The sequence below is a fragment of the Microtus pennsylvanicus genome, chromosome 2 (assembly GCF_037038515.1).
Source record: "Microtus pennsylvanicus isolate mMicPen1 chromosome 2, mMicPen1.hap1, whole genome shotgun sequence".
NCBI classification, from domain to species: domain Eukaryota; kingdom Metazoa; phylum Chordata; class Mammalia; order Rodentia; family Cricetidae; genus Microtus; species Microtus pennsylvanicus.
In genome coordinates this window covers 18,962,715-18,980,576 of record NC_134580.1, presented here as the reverse complement: position 1 = coordinate 18,980,576, position 17,862 = coordinate 18,962,715, and the positions used below count along the sequence as shown (strand labels likewise).

The following is a 17,862-nucleotide window of genomic DNA, read 5'->3' as shown; positions in this document are numbered from 1 at the left end:
TGTAATCACAGAAGCCGTGCAATCAGATCTTAATTCAGACTGAGTCAGTCTGAGGCAGGATTCCAAACACAGATAACTGTGCAGGCAACTGGCATTTCTAAATAAAGTCCCTTCTCATGTAGGCTTTCAGCCCTTTGGGCAAAAGGATCCAGTTGTGGTTTTAAAAATAAGCTTGCAGTTATACTTGGCGGCATCAATTTTTTTCTGAGCCTCATATTAAAGTCCATTCCCTGCCTTGTAAACGTCTTCGATTACTTGTTTGTTTGTTTCTAAATTCTCTGTTGTTTTTCTTAAGCGCAAAAGCTCAAATCCTGGGTAAATGGTTATGGTTCTTCTTTCTTTCATGATGCGGGACACATGTAGCTTGCTGGGGCAAACCAAGAACATTCTTTTAGCACAAGCTGGAGGCCAAGATCTTTCCCATTCCATCCCCAAATAACAATTGCCAAAAACCTTAAAAAGAGAAACATCACACCCCTGTTACTATACAGGTTTTCTGTATATTCTTATGAAGAATAATAATTCAATATATGTTTATGAAAGTAAATAATGTGGAGTAATCGATTTCTATGCATTTCTTGCTAAGCATTTTATTTTATTTTACATTCTCTGGTGCTGGGAATCAAACTCAGGACCTAAAGTATGCTGGGAAAACTCTGTTCTGGTGAAACACACCTCTTCTGTTTGTTCTGCATGTAAGAGCCTTACATTTGTTTCTTAGGAGTTGGGATGAAGGTTTTAGATTATAAAACCCTTGCTATAAATGGAATCACTATAATATAAAGGCAGAGAGTAAGTTCAGTAATAGTAGCTTAATATTTCTATAAATAGATAGGTAATCTAGCTCATCAAAGCCACATAAATAACATCTTAAATACTTTTGACATATGAGGTGTTTAAGAATCGCCATTCTGAAGCTGGGAGGTGGTGGCACACACCCTTAATCCAGCACTCAGGAGGCAGAGACAGGCAGATCTCTGTGAGTATGAGGCCAGCCTTGTCTAAAAGAGCTAGGTCCAGGACAGACTCCAAAGCTACAGAGAAACCCTGTCTTAAAAAACAAACAAACAAAAAACATTCTGGTAATCAAAGGAATTAATAAACCAATTTGGCTTTGAGAGGTCAGTGCCAATCTGTCTCAAAGCATACACAGCAAGATTTTCATAATAGATCAATTGTCAAAAGTACAAGACAAGATTGTGTGAGACAGAATACATAATCAGGATCATGGACAGGATTTACACAATTAGTAATAGAACCCTTTGTAAGGGCTGTCCAGCCCCTGGTCTGGAGAGCTCAGTATAGAAGAAAGGGCAAGTGGCAAAGGAGTGTAGAGATCGCTCCTGGTTGCTGCCTGCTGATGTGGGGGCAAAGCTGGGGGTCCTGAAGGCTGGAATGCTGTGGAAACCGATCTACACCAGCTTCAGCCACAGCCTTGATTCAGCAAATGCACACCATTATTCAGGTCAACTCTTTATCTAGATAAATTTCATTACAACTGGCCACTCTAAAAGAAAGGAATCCAAGATTAGTAGAAAAAGTTAATGTTCTAGAAAAAGCTATCTTTTTATGGTAAGTAAGATTCAAAATGTTGAGACACACTTAACTATTATAGATTTTTATGTTACTCCTCTGCCCTTTAGGGGTCAGAGATACTCTGGGATTCATTGTAATCTACAAGGTGTTTAGACTAGTTCTCAGCCTGCCATCAATATAGATTATGTTATAAATGTTGGTTATAAATATATACTATTGATTATAGATTATAAATATTTATTAAGCATAAAAAGAATTACCATTCGTTACTACTCCAATGGCTGCCTTCTTTTTTTCAGTGTTAACAATGACACCATGCCTATAAAACAAGATCCCATTTTGTTCCAATATTAAATATTCAGGGTGACAGATGAACTTTTTGGTGAAGACAATAGTTCAAATTTTAAACAAAGTTTTTACTTTCAGTTGTCTGGCATATGAGATATTTTAAGAGTACAAATTGTTCACTTTGTTAACCAATTTACCTTAATTTTGGAAATGAAACTTTGTTAGTACATAGCATATTGCAGAGGAGAATAAATATATCACAAATTAAATCCATCACTAGTTTTAAAAAGTTGCATTTGGGAAGCTCTTTTATTTTGGGAAGTGATGTACTTTATCCTATAATTACTCTTGGAGAAAATACTCCAATACACAATAAGTAAGTTTCTTTTCGTTCGAGTGTTTTCATCTGTGAGACTTTTAAGTGGATGTGCGTTTGTGTTTGTTTAGAAGGATGTCAGAGGTCTCTGGGCCAGGGGAAGCTTGTGCTGTTGGTTCGCCTGGCATATCTCATAAGACACTACTCACAGTGGACAGTACATATTTTGTATCCTCTATGTTCTGTCTTTAAGTGCAGGTGCACTGAGTACAGCAGCAGCAGCAGCAGCAGCAGTTTCTCACAGTGTCCTTTGTAAAGCTCTGTACATTCACCCCTGAGCTCAATGAGGCAATCTGGTTTTACCAGTAATTTTCATGTCTCTTTAGGCACACTGGTGTCAAGTTGAATGCCATTTAGCTTCCGTGTAATCTAAAAGAAAATAGGAAATAGAAATGAAATAGAAATCGGATTTATTACAGTCTTTCCAAGCTGGGTAGCCCTTCCATTTTGCTTGTAGCAGTGCTATAATTTTCTAGAAGACAGGAGACAAGAGCCAGAAAATATGCCTTGTTGGGTGATCAGTAATAAGCTCTTAGAACTGTGGGACACCTTTACTATGAAGCAGGCCAGTTTTCTAGCTGATGCTAGGGCCTCTCAGTCCCTTCTCCATACCTGGGGTTCCTGGAGGAAGATTTATTTAACAATAGACTATTGCTATGTGTGCATGTGTGCCCGTATAAGTGGTCATGCATGTGTGTGTGTGTGTGTGTGTGTGTGTGTGTGTGTGTGTGTGTGTGTGTGATGTGTGTGCAAATGTCTGCAGGTACAGATGTGTGTGTGCATATTTGGAGACCAGGGAAGTCCAGTGTTTTATCCTATCTTTGCCTTATTCGCTTGAGAAAGGGTCTCTTACTGAAATTTGAGTTCGGTGGGACCCCAGCAGTCCTCCCATCTCCATAGCAGGGCCAAGAGGCCAAACTCTGCTTTTTACATGGGTGCTGACATTTGAAACAGGTTCTCACGCTCGCGCTGAAAGTGTTCTGACTGCTGAACCATCTCTCCAGCCTGGCAAGTTTTACTCCTATGGGCTTCTTGTTTTTACTGTCCTGGTAATCTGACAGCTAGGAAATCAGAGCCACATGACTGGAAAGGGCTGAGGTAGCTGTCTAGAATGTCACAACTTCTTCCAGGGCCTCAGCAGAAGGTCAAAATGACAGCGTGAGGTTTACCAAGCCTGTGACTCACTCTGCCCCACCTTTTTACCTTCAGTCTACTTAGAATCTCACTCTTCGTTTGTCTTTATGCCTGGCTCCATCTTCCATGGGGTACCATGAGTCCCATCTAGTTACCGTCTCTGTTCTTACAGCATGTAGTCTGGCCATCTTGTATTCCTGGGGCAAATCCAAGCAGGTTTTACCTACATCAGATCACACCTTTACCTCAAAAAGAATAAGCCAGTTTATTCTGGAGTCATGTATGGATAATTGTGGTCCAGGAATACAGATTCATGTCACCCCAGTACCCCACACTCCATGTTCCAACATGGTAACAGTTTCGTTCAGTTTTTATAGTAACAGAGCAAAGCTGTAAAATCCCTAAGAGAGACATACATGAATCTCCCTAGGAAAGGGAAAGAGACAAGATCTCCTGAGTAAACTGGGAGTGTATGGGGAAAGGGAAGGGTGGAAGGAAAGGAAAGGAGGGGGGCATGAGAGATCTGGAAGGCCTAGTTGTGGGAAGGAGAGAGAAGGAGAACAAGGAAAGAGATAATCTTGATAGAAGGGACCATTAAGGGGTTAACGAGAAACCTGGTACTAGGGATATTCCCAGGAATCCACAGGGATGACCCTAGCTAAGAAGCTAGGCAATGGTGGAGAGGGTGCTTGAATTGCCCTTCCCCTGTAATCAGATTGGTGACTACCCTGTCGTCATAGAACCTTCATCCAGCAACTGATGGGAGCAGATGCAGAGACCCACAGCTAACTAAACACTGGGCCAAGCTCCTCAAGTCCAGTTGTATGTAAAGACGGAGAAGCGATAATGTGAGCAAAGGGGTCAAGACCATGACGGGGAAACCCATGGAAACAGCTGACCTGAGCTAGTAGGAGCTCATTAACTCTGAACTGACAGTGGGGGAACCTGCATAGGACTGAACCAGGCCTGTTGAATATGGGTGACAGTTGTGTGGCTTGGGCAGTCCATGGGGCCACTAGCAGTGGAACCAGTATTTATCCCTATGGCATGAACTGGCCTTTTGGAAGGATACCTTGCTCCTGTGACGTGATGGACTTGTTGACTCCCCATGGGAGGCCTCATCCTCTTTGAGGAGTGAATGGGAGATAGGGCCGAGGGAAGGCAGAAAAGTGGGAGGATGGGAAGGAGAGGGAATTGGGATTGGTATGTAAAATAAGAATGTTTCAAAATAAAAAAAATTGAAAAATATCAAGGCCCTTTTAAAGTACATTGTTAGGAGCATCAGCTAGGCAGGTTAGAGCTAGGCAGGGAGACCTGTTAGAGACCCCAAATGTTATCTGATTACACACCCTTAGCCTTAGGGTTGGTGGGTCCATTTCCAAAGGATTTATCTGATCTGATAATCAGGATGTTAGGTCAGACTCTGAGGTGGGTAAGGAATGGAGTGCTATAAAGGGACCCTATGAGAGCTGGAGGTAATTTGGCTCCAGGCTTGAAATAACTAAAGGCTTGTAATCACTGAAGTTCTAATCAGTTCACAGCCCTTGTGGGATCTTTAGGTCTCAGAGCCACCACTGACTCCTGGTGTCTGACCATAGGGCTCTGACTATCATGAGCATGTTTGACCCTTCTGTCATCAATACTCCTTCACTGCATATCTTTTTCACTTCTCACTCATTCTTAGCCTCGGCGAGAATAACTCTGTAACAAGCTTTCTCTCCTACTAGGCCTTAGTACTTAGCATTGCTTCTCACACTCTAACCACTCTAGCACAGTGCAGACTTCAGTATGTAGCAACTACTTTACAAATCCATTACACATATTCACTGTACATGGCATTCTGTTGCAGAAAGATACTTCATTATACGTGTGTCCGTTGAGTCTATCTATCTTCCTCACAATGGAAATATTCACCAGATGAGGTGAGGCCGTAGATAATTCAGTGCCATGCCCTAAGTTAAAAAGAAGAGTGAGTTTCCCACTGCGATCTTACATTATCTGGACTTAACATTTTCTATGTCAATTCCACATTTGGAATTAACAGGCAATTTAAAATAATACATAATAAAAAAGGTAAAATAATAATAAATACTAATTCTATAATAAAACTATAATGTATTGGGCATTTGGCCTGTGCTTTGATTTGGTTTGGCTTTTATTGTTTGATGGTACTGAGTGGGGTTTGAACTCAGGCCCTTGCACATGAGAGGCAAGCACTTACCACTGAGATGTACAGCCTATTCTGCACCATTATTAGTAGACATACGATATTTAAAATTACACAAGTACTTTGAGCTGTCAAGTGAAGACTCTGAGTTTCAAAGTGATTAGGTAGCTTGCTAAAGGTAACTGTCAGTTGGTTTAAAATGAGCTGCTTAAATAACAATAATAATGAGGACGCTAAGAGAGATGTACACAGATCTAATCTACATCAGAAGTAGAAAAAGACAAGATCTCCCAAGCATATTGGGAGCTTGGGGACCTTAGGAGAGAGATAAAGAGGAGGGGAGAAGCGGGGAGGGGAGCAGAGAAGATGTAGAGCTCAATAAAAACCAATAAATAACAATACTAAAATGCATGTGAATAAAGTTATGGAGTCACAGAGTGTGCAGTATAGGATGGAGTATTTTGTCTTGTGACCTTTGTATATCCAGAGCTTTGTGTATACTGCATATGGAGAACAGTTGTAGTATGGCTGTACCATGGGTGCTGTAACTGTATAGTATGCATATACTATGCATGTAGCACACATATGTGTTATTACCATGAGTGTAGTACATGTATCGTATGAATGGAGGAACTTGTCTCCTGTGACTTTTTTGGTATGGTATCACATCCATAGTGATGCTGCTTTACATGTGGTAAGGGGGCGGGGCATCTGCATAGGAAGTCAAAATCACAATACATTGCTGAGTGCAAGGTATGAACTGACTACATTGAGTGCCATCACATGGACCCTTGAGAGCAGGTGATGAAGGCAGAAGATGAAATCACAGATACACAGTCATGGAGGTCAGCCATGCCAGGCTTGAGGGTAATGTGCAGCCTGCTAGCCTGACATGGTGCTTCTGCTATGAGGAACTGTAGGCCGAGTGCCTACCCAACCCCACTGAGAGTTTGATCTACAGAGCTAATCAGCAGTGAATGCTATTTGAACGATTTGTGTTGGTGGGAATTCATTTTAAAAGCATGAGGAAACTAAAGCATATTTTGCTAGCGGGAAGTGGGTGTTACTATTTTAAGTTAGTTGTCTGAAAGTAACCCTTAACTCTAGGAGTACATGAAGAATGGGGGAATTTTGAATAACACGTTTAAAAACAAGAAAACAAAAGCAATAGACTGTTTTAAACAGATTTGTTGAGATGAGAAACTCATTCTGCTCGAATAGGCAATACTAAGTAAATGCTCAATATCAGGCAAGTGTGAGCAAGAAGACCGAAGGTATGGCCACGCACCTCTCAATAATCTTCAGCATGTGATACAAATATCACAAAATACATTTCAAAGCCACCACTGACTCCTGGTGTCCAGTCACAGGGCTGTGATTCTCATGAGCACATTTCACCATAATGTTAAAATATCCTTTCGTTGTGTATCTTCTTCACTTCCCACCACGCCAAAGGCTCCTGGACTACAGCCTGTGACTGCCAGGTCACTCAGTTATCTCAGCTGGAGCCAAACTATAAACGTGGCTCATCCAGGGAGGATCTGGGCAGGAGCCTGTGCCTATGACATAGCAGGAGAGCCACCAAGGTTTTCAGTAACTAGAAACACTGCTGGTGAGAAGACATGGCCCGCAAGTGAGAGACTGATATCCTTCTAAGTCTTGTGCACTGAGATACCTTTGTTGGAAGAAGCTGGAGAGGTCTACTCCTTAAGTCGTCCCCCCCCCCCTTTGGCCAATAGGAAGAAGGCACAGATTCAGAGTGAATATAACCTATTTTGATATTTTCACAAATCCTGAGATTTTAACTGCCCATTTCCTTGCATTTTCCCCATAAAGATAATACGACTCCAATTGGTTGCACATATACCATGATTATGAGAAATGACTTGTACTGTCCAGGGCATACATAAACCATGCTTTGGCTGAGTCTACCTGTGCCATTCTTAGGATGCACAGAAGGATCTCGGCTGTATGGTTTGACATAGAACACACCATTAGAGCCCTGCGATGCCTTCTGGAGGATTGGCAAGGATTCCGCTCTCTTTCCTTGCAGGCGGAGAACTGTGTAGATCAGCTGCATGTCAAAATAGCAGATGCAATTACTTTATAAAAAGACAAGGTTTCTTTTGGCATGCAGCTCTGGAGATTCCAATCTAAGATCTTGGTTCTGGGCTTCTGGCAACAAGAGACAGTGGAGGTGGAATTGTCGTATCAAGGCAGCCTTCACCTCCAACCTGTATCTCTCCAGCTAGGAGAGACTCAAGAGATGCTGGTGCCACTATTCTTTTTGAACTCTTAATGACCTTTGCTCTTTCCACCTCCCAGCTCTAAAAGCACCTCCCAGTAGTGTGTGGATCAAACCTATAGCCACTGGACTTTGGAGGAACATTTCTCCAAACCATAACAGGAACTGTGAATACATCCCATGTATTCCTAACATAGTATACCTATATTATCGGTGTCCTTTAAAAGTATACGAGCATAAATAAAATAAAGAACTATAGAGAGACAGTTCGATAGAGATTTTGTTTTGCTAAATTGACTTTATGTACTTTATCCTCGGTTGTGTGTATTGAGCACTGGGTACATGTAAACTATGGGTTGACAAAACTTTATGTCGATATTGCTTTTATAGAACTTAACAGTTTGGAAGAAAAAGCATAAAAATTGTTTCTTAAAAGAATTTTGGAATAATTATATGCTAATTCTTATGGTTCAGTCTTTAATAGTACATAACAGAGTGATAATGATATTCCAGTAAATGGAACTTTGCTGAAGGGTCTAGGCAGCTTGAAGCAAGAGTCGTAACAGACCAGCTGCGACATATTGACCTGGGAATGAGCAGGCAAAGGAGACAAGGACAAGTGAATCACTGTTTGATGAATGTGGGGAGAGATGCTGGAAATTGGGTCTTCTGATGTTTGTGAGAAAAAGCTTTGCTGTATTACATTATGTTGTTATTTGTATGTTAGACAACAAGAGGGACCTGAAGATTCTCAGACAGAAGCCTGACATATTGTTCATGATGTTAAGAGATTCCCTTAATTTGGGAATGAATGTGGATCTGAGGACAAGCTAAATGGTGAAGCTAGGAATGCACTCTGCAGGGGAAGACCTCAGTAATAGTAATAGGCTCTTTATGTGATTATATGAAATAAACATATATTCGTTTAAATCTAAATGGGCTAATTTGTGACCTTATTGTTGTAGAGGAATCCCAGGCAGGAAGTGTGGCACAATTATATTAACGGCAGAGGAGCTAAATTGCTGCAGGGTAAGTAAATATTTTCTTCTTTAAAATTATTTGTATTTAAAACATTTTACTGTTTTTTGATATTGTATGGACAATATCATATTCACTCCATTTCTCAAGTTTTCCTGATCCACATCCTCTTCTTTACACATCCAGTGCTATGTCCACTTTAAAAATAGAAAACAAAAGTCAAACCCATAAAGCATCCAGTCCAGTTTGTGCTGTCTTTATACTTTCAGTGATGTGGCCATCCTCTGGAGTACATAACAGAGTGATAATAATATTCCAGTAAATGCTGGACATTCCAGTAGTCACATCGTAACACAATGGCTGTCACTGTCCCCACAGCTATCGTTGCTCTAATTCCTCAGCAAAGGGTTGAGAGTTTGTGCCAATTCCCCATCTCTCAGCTGAGATTTTATTTGCCTTGAGCTTGACTAAGTCCTGTGCATGCTGTCACACTACTGTGAGTTCACACGGAAACTGGCCTGCTGTGTCCGGAAAGCGGCTTCCTTGTAGTCTTCTACCACGTCTGGCTCTTAGAATGTTTGTCCTATCTTCCACACTGATACCTGAGCCTGGGGCGGGGGGAAGAGCATGGCACAGATGCTTCATGGCGGGCTGAGAACTCTGTAATCGCTCATTCTCTGCACCTTGACCAGTTACAGTCTCTGCGCTAGTCTCCATTTCCTTCAGAAAGGAATTTCCTTCAGAAATGAGGTTTGAGCCATGCAGTAATCTATGGTTATAATAATAGATCCTACTGTGTCTAGTGTGACAATTTCATTTGAAGTCTTTTTATACAGGTGTATGTTGTACATTTTAAGAATGTTGAAGTATAACTGTTATGAAAGATCTTCACGGTTGGATGTCCTCTTCCATATTCCCTCCACTAGCTCCACCCCATTAACTCTTCCTGTCCCAATATTCACTGTTACAGCTCTTCACAACATATTCTAGCTCGCATCCCTTGAAAGGTCCTCCTCATGGTCTCTTGGTAATTTCCTGACCGAGATGGGTATTGCAAATAAAGCACATATATCTGAAGAGTCAATGTTAGCATCCTCAGATGAGAGAAAGTACATGACATTTGTCTTTTTTGGGTGTCTGTTACCTCACTCAGAATGAATATTTTAAGTTCCACTCAATTTGCCTACAGATATAATAGTTTCATTTTTCCTAGCAGCTGAATAATATTTCATGTTTTAGCTGGGCAGTGGTGGCACATTCCTTTAATCCCAGCACTTGGGAAGCATAAGCAGGCGGACCTCTGTGAGTTTGAGGCCAGTCTGGTCTACGAGAGCTAGTTCCAGGACAGGCTCCAAATCTACAGAGAAACCCTGTCTCAAAAAAACCAAAAGGAATAATAATAATAATTCATTTTATAAGTATACTGCATTCCTATTGTCCATTCATAACTGATGGTCATTCAGGGCATTTCCATTTCTTGGTTAATGTAAATAGAAACTCCATGCCCTTTCTCTCTTTCTCTTTCTCTTTAAAAAACAAAAATAAACAAATAAAACAAGGAACTCAAATACATGTGCATACAGCGCACGCACGCGCGCGCGCGCACACACACACACACACACACACACACACACACACACACCTAAACCCACAAAACCAAAACATTGGAAACCAAATGTACAAGCAATGACTATAAGGACAAAAATTGTCCCAAACAAAGAGATAAAAACAAAAATTCTACAAAATTACCACTGGTTTTATTTTTTGTTGACCATCCGCTGCTGGGCATAATGCCTGGTTTTAGTATAGTTAGTATACCCAGTAGGGACTACACTGAAGAAGTCTAATTTTTCCTTTACAAGAGAGTACGAATTGAACATTGTCCACTTGTGGGTCTCTCTCTGCGTTAGTTCCCATCTGCTGCAGGAGAGAGTAGCTCTGATGATGGCTGAGCAAGGCACCGAATTATGGGTATAGCAGAATATCACTGAGAGTCATTTTGTTCCTATGTTCCTGTAGTAGAACAATAGTATTTGTTTTCCCCTAGGGTTATGGCCCAACCTGTCTCAGGTTCTTGTTTACCCTGGCAGTATTAGGGATGGTTTTATATGAATGAGCCTTAAATCCAGTCAGAGAGTGCTTGGCTAATCCCACAGCATTGTGTATTTTAGTATCATGAATGCTAGTCAGTAGGGGTGAAGCCTCCAATCAGATGCCAGCTCAATTTCTCCATGTTCAAATTTTATATTTGGTAATAGGGCATTATCATCGGTTCTGGAGAGCAACCAACAGCCTTGGCAATAGTCTGTGATGTTTGGGAGTTTCCATGGTCCCCATTGGCCAGCAACTCAATGAGATGTAATTCATTCCTGGCAGTGGATATTTTATTTGGTGGCATAAGATGTTGAGTTTAGGCATTCTCTTTCCCATTATTTGGTGATTTCATTTATGCTTCTTTCACGCTCATGTGAATATATATGTGAACACACACATATGTATATATGTTAAGAAATTTCTTCAGAAGCAGATTTCTATGACCCCTTAAGTCGGTTTTGCTCTTAGATGTTTCTTCCCATATTCTCTTCTCCCTTATTCCTCTCTTCAATCCTCTTCTAAATTCTCCCATTCCAGTTTCTTGCCTGTCTCTTAATAATGATGTATTTTATTTCTCCCTCCATAGGAGATCTCTTCCCTCATTGTCCCCTAATATGTACCTAACCTCATGGTCATATGAATTGTAGCACACATATTGAAGATTTAGAAGCTAACATCTGCAGAAGAGAAAAAACATGATAGTATTTTTCTTTTTGAGTCTGTCTTACTTCACTCAGGATGACATTTTCTGGCTCCACCCATGTGCCTACAGATTTTATAATTTTATTTTTAATAGCTAAATAACATTCCATTGTATAAATATAACATGTAGTCATTGCCCACGTATCAGTTGGTGCACGTGTAGACTGTTTGAGTTTCTGAACTGGAATTATGCAAAAAGCAACAATGAACATTTATGAGCAAGTATCTCTGAGTTGGATATAAAATCTTTTGTGTATTTGTCCAGTGATAGTATAGCTGGGTCTTGAGGCAGATCATTTTCCAGATTACTGAGTAACTGCCACACTGATTCCTATGTGGCTATACAAGTTTGCATGCCCAGGAACAGTGAATATAAGTGCCACTCTTCCCCACATCCTAGCCAGCAAGAGCTGCCATTTGTTTGTGTTATCCAGGCCATTCTGAAAAAGATAATATGACATCTCAAAGTAATTTTATTTTGTGTTTCCATGATAACTGAGAAATGATTAACATTTAAAATGCTGCTCAGTCATCTGTGTTTCATCTTTTGAGAACTCTCTGCTGAGTTCTGCACCCCATATTTAATCTGCTCATATGTTTTCTTGGCATTCTTGGTTCTTTTTGTATTTTAGATAGTAAGCCTCTAGCAGATACAAAATTTGTAAAGATCTTTTTCCATTTTCTAGCCTGCTAATTTGCTTGAATGATAGTGTTGTTTGCCATACAGAAGGTTTTTTAGCTTCATGAAGTCCCATTAAATTGCCCTGTTCAGAAAATCTTCCATGCTAATGAGTTCAAGGCTACTTCCCATGTTCTTTTCTATCAGATTCAATATATCCTTATTTTGAAATCTTTGATCCATTTGGAGTTGAATTTTGTGTAGGGTGATAAGTAAGGATCTTTTGACTTTCTTCTACATTCAGTCATTCAGTTTTGACAGATTCTTTATTTTAAAAAATCAGGTATTTATAAGATTGTGAATTTATGCCTGGATCTTCGTTCAGTTCCATTGATGAACATATCTATTTTTATGCCAACAGCATGTTGTTTTTAATTACTATACTTCCAAGAATACTTTTATCAATCAGAATTGTGTTAGCTGTCCTGGGATACATATTTATTTAATGTGTGTGTTTCCGTATGAAGCTTTAAATCATCCTTTCGATTTCTGTGAAGAATTTTGTTAGAATTTCAATGGAGACTGCATTGAACCAGTATTTGCTTTTGCTAGGATGGCCTTTTTCACGTTTTCACAATATTAATCTTACTGATCCTTGAGCATGAGTATCTTTTCAGATTCTGATGACTCCTTCAAATTTTTTTAAGATCATAAATTTTGTTGTTGTTGTTGATATACACAAAGATGTATATGCATGTTTGTCATTTACTTGCTCGTTTAGAATTATCTGAAAATACTGGGGTTTTTTGAGACAATTGTGGAAGGCACTATTTCTTTGCTGAAAGTTTTTACCAGCCATAGAAGTTTCCTGGTGTAGTTTTAGGGTCACTTATGTATACTATGAAATCATCTTCAATTAAAGATACTTTGACTTCTTCCTTTCCTGTTTGCATCCCTTCAATCTCCTTCAGTTGTCTTTATACTCTAGCTAAGACTATGTTGAATATGCATGAAGAGAGTGGACATCCTTATCTTATTCCTGATTTGGCAAATTGCTTCTATTCAATTCAGAAGAATTGCTTTATGTCGATGTTGGCTGTGGACTTGCTATGAGTTGTCTTTATTAGGTTGTGGTATGTTGCTTGTATCCCTCATCTTTTCAGGACTTTTATTATGAAGGGGACTTGGATTTTTTTTCAAAAGTCTTTTTTTGCCCTGTACATTTGTTGTCTGTTTTGTTTTCGTTTTCAAGTCTGTTTAATTGGCAGCTATGTATAATGATTTGCATATGTTGAATCATCCCTGCATCTCTGGGATTTAGCCAACTTCACTCTGGTAAATAATCTTTTTTTTTTTGTAAATAGTCTTTTTGATGTGTTCCTAGATTTGATTTGCCAATATGTATTGAGAATTTTTCTATTTATATGTGAAATCTTCTTAGGTGGTCTGGAAGAATTTTGCACTCAATCCATCTGACCCTGGGATTTCGTTGTGAAACTATCAATAACTGATTCTATTTCATAAGCAGTTATGGGTGTGTTTAAATTGTTTATTTGATCTTGATTGACTAAGGCAGGTTGTATATATCAAGAAATTCATCTGTTTCTATTAGGTTTTTTAATTAGGTGGAACAAAGAGTTTTAAAAATATCCTCATGATTCTCTGGATTTCTTCAGTGTCTACTGTAAAGTAATGTCTTGCTTGTCGTCTCTAATTTTACTAACTTAAATCTTTGTGTTTTTTAGTTAATTTAACTAATGGTTTGACAATTTTCTTGATTTTCTCAAAGAACCAACTCTTTATTGATTTCTTATGTTTTTGTTGTTGGTTTGTTTGCTTGTTTTGTTTATATTTAATTGATTTTAGCCCCTAAGTTGTCATCTACTTCTTTGGGGTGTTATTTCTTCTTGTTATTCTAGAGCTTTCAGGTGCACTGCTAAATTACTATTATGAGATCTCCCCAATTTTTTTTTGACATAGACACTTAGTTGCTATGAACACTCCTCTTTGAACTGCCTTAACCATGTCCCTTAGGTTTGGATATGTTGTGTTTTCAATTCTAAAATGTTTTAAATTTTCCACTTGATCTTTACTTTGACCCATTTTTCATCCAGTAGTGAGGTATTCAGTTTCCCTGAATTTGTGAGTTGTCTTGTTGTTTCTGCTGTTGATATCCAGATAAAACGTGTGGTGGTCAGATGGGATACAGGACATTATTTTTATTTCCTTGCATCTCTTGAGACTCACTTTATTTCTTAGTATGTGGTCCGTTTTGGAGAAAGTTCCATGAGGTGCTAAAAAGAAGGTAAATTCTATTGTGTTTTAGTGAAGTGGTCTATAATTATCTGCTAAGTCTATTTGATTTATTACATCATGTTCTTCCAGCATTTCTCTATTTTCTGTCTAGGTGACCTGAATGTAATCAAGAGTAGGGTCTTAAGTAACCTACTACCATTTTGTATGGGCTCATATGTGGTTTTAATTATAGTAGTCTTCCTTTTATGAACTGGGTGCCCTGTGTTTGGAACAGACATGTTTAGGAATGCAATATCCTCTTTGTTGGTTTTCATTTGATGAGAATGTGGTGTCCTTCCCTATCTATTTTGACTTGTTTTGGTTTTAAGTCTACTTTATTAAATATTAAAAAAGTTACACCTGCTTGTTTCTTGGGTTAGTTAGCTTGGAATACCTTTCCCAACCTTTTACCTTGAGGTGATATCTACCCATGATGATAAGCTATCTTCTTTGGATGTAACAGAAAACTAGATTCTGATTTTTAATTCAATCTGTTAGTTTGTAGCTTTTTATTGAGTATTTGAAATCATTAATATTTGGTGTTTAAATGAGAAGTGTTTATTGATTCCTGTTATTTTGTTTTCATGGAGTTTCCTCCTTTTTTGTTTTATTGTTCTGACATTATTTATTTCTTGTATCATATTGGGTGCATTTAACATCTTCACAAAGAAGTTTTGTTTCTAGTACCTTCAGTAGAGCTGTATTGGTAGATAAACATTGCTCTGGTTTTATTTTGCAATGTTTATTTTTCTCAGTCTATTCTGATTGATAGTTTTGTTAGATTAACTAGTCGGGGCTGACATTTTTGTCTCTCAGAGATTGTACAATATCCATCTAGATCCTTCTGGATTTCAGAGTCTTCATTGCGATATCAACTGTTATCTTAGTTGACTTGCCTTTATATACTACTTGGCCTTTTCCCCTTGCAATTTTTAATATCTTTTCTTTGTTCTATATGATTAGTGTTTTTATTATTATGTGTCATGAGGAATTTTTTTCTAGTACTGTCTATTTGATGTTCTGTCTGCTCTTTATACCACGATAGTCACCTCCTTATATGAATTGGGAAATTTATATCCTGTGATTTTTGTTGAAAATGTCTTTGACCTGGGTTTCTTCTCATTACTCTTATTATTTTTAGACTTGGTCTTTATTTAATGCCCTGGATTTACTAGATTGTTTGTGCCTGGATATTTTTAGATTTCACACTCTTTTGACTGAGGCTTCCATTTATTCTATCCTGTCTTTAACACCTGAGATTATCACTTCTGTGTCTTGTAGTTGGCAAAGCCTACTTCTGGGGTATTTGTATGACTTTATAAATTTTTTATTTCAGGTTTAATTTCAGTTTGAGGTTTTTTAGTGATTATTTTTCTTTGCTAAATTCAATCATCATGTCTTGAATTGCATTCAGTATTTCCTTCAGCTATTTCTTTGTGTTTTCATGGTCCTCACTAAGGGGTTAGTTCATATACTTGCTGAGGTCTTTGGATCTATCTTAATTGCTACTTTGAAGTCCTTGTCTTGTGCCTCACCGATATTGCATTTCTCAGAATGTATTGTGTAGGTATCTGGGTTCTTGTGAGGCCTATTGTCTTGCCTGTCCATGTATATGTTTTTGGGCTGGAGTCTAGGCTTCTGTAGTTTTTAGTGCTGAGGTGTTTCTAGCCATTGATAGCTGTTCTTGTCTTATTGGGTGGGTATTTGATGCCCTTTCTGGATACCAGGCTAGTGAGATGGCTATGGCATCTCTATGGAGAGTACTTCCACAGGTCTTTAGATGGCATAATAGAATGGAGATGGGCTAGAAGGAAAAGATGAGTTGGGCTATGGGAATAAGCTGGAGGTAATGGGTCCATGTACCAAGTGGTCAATTCCCCAGGGAGTAGAGGTGTGGTAGGAGGAGGGAGAGGAGGGACTCCTGAATGCAGGGGACAATAGGACAAAAAATAAATTCGCTGAGACAGGAATGAAAGGGCCAGGGAGATTCTAGATCTCCAGTAAGAGCTGGAGTCTCCAGGGAATGGTGTTGGGGCTGCAGAAATCAGGATGATGTAGAGCTAAGAGTAAGTCTGGTTATAGCGTAATGTAGAAACTGAAGGACAGTGAGAATCGCCTACCTAAGTCCCAGCCCAGTTTGGCTTCTTTGAGTCCTTGGTAGAATGTGTTTCTGAGTATTGATGATTGATAGAGCAGAACGGAAATGTAATAGAAAAGAAAGCTGAGAGGGTCAGCAGGAAAGAGCTAAGTTGTATCTACACCAAGAGGTGGAATTCTTGGGGAATGGAGGTAGTGTGTGAGGAGGGACACCTGATGACAGACTGTTATGCAACTGAGGGTAAGCCTGGAGAAATAGTAATGAATGACAGGAAGAAGAATGAATATTACCTACCTGTGTCCCCACCAAGTTTGACCATTGGGCACCCTGTAGAAAGTGTTCCTGGATATTGGCAGCTAGTACAAAGGAAAGGCCATAGCCTAGACGTCGGGAAGCTAAGGGAATCAATCCAAGTAGTATCTTTTCTGTTGTTCATGGGACTGTGTTTAGTCAACATAATGAAATGCCTAAAAATGTTTGCCTTAATTTGAACTTGTCATAATTTCTTTCTCATCTATACACTGTTATCTTGTGAAAATTTTCTTCAAAAAGTTTTTTTTTTTTTTTTTTACCTTTAAAAGACTCAGGCACCAAAGCTACAGAGAAACCTTGTCTCAAAAAGACAAAAAACAAAAGCAAGCAAACAAAAAAATGTCAAAAAGATGGCAAAAGACTCATGTTTAATTCGTTTAAATAAGTGGTTACTCTACTAAAAATGCACGCCATGGTAAATTAATTTTCATTCTCAAGTTCTGGCAACAAAATAAATTTTGGTTCTCAAACCTCAAATGATTTGTTAATTTGTTATAATCTTAAGTATTTTCTATATTTGGTCCCCACCTAGGCATCTTACAACCCCCAAATATATGATGTTATCATTGTCAGCATCAACACTTGTAAGGAATTTCTGGAATTGGTGAGAGTTTAATCCATTGGTTTTTATGAAATTCAGTGTTGATGATGACTTACATGTTTCTGTACATTTTTAAGACTTTTCTGCCTGAATGTTTTTGTTGTACTATGCAATGATGCTCAATTAAGCTTGAGTATTGTACAGCAATTGCATCATATTCTGTCAATTTTACAAGCCACTCTCTTTTATCTGCTAACATGGGAGCAGCATCAGATATATTGACAATGGAAATATAAGTTGCTTTAACATGTTTTTACCACTTTATGTAAATCCTTTGATTTAGTTGTATCTTCTAACAATACTAAAGAAGTAATTTCTTCAGTGGCATCATATCCACCATCAACACTCCAATAGAATTAGCAAAATTAGTCATATTTGTAGCATCGGACCTCTGTCCAACATAAAAGTGTGAAATTT

General features: G+C 38.7%; 1 protein-coding gene across 1 annotated transcript in view; it reads left to right on the top strand.

Moving 5' to 3' along the window:
- Cpne8 (copine 8) overlaps window positions 1–17,862 on the top strand; it is a 183,722-nt gene that overhangs the window by 83,897 nt on the left and 81,963 nt on the right. Inside the window, exon 7 of the mRNA XM_075960372.1 lies at window positions 8,712–8,775. Within this exon, the coding sequence (XP_075816487.1) occupies window positions 8,712–8,775 (64 nt within the window). The remainder of the gene's footprint in view (window positions 1–8,711; window positions 8,776–17,862) is intronic.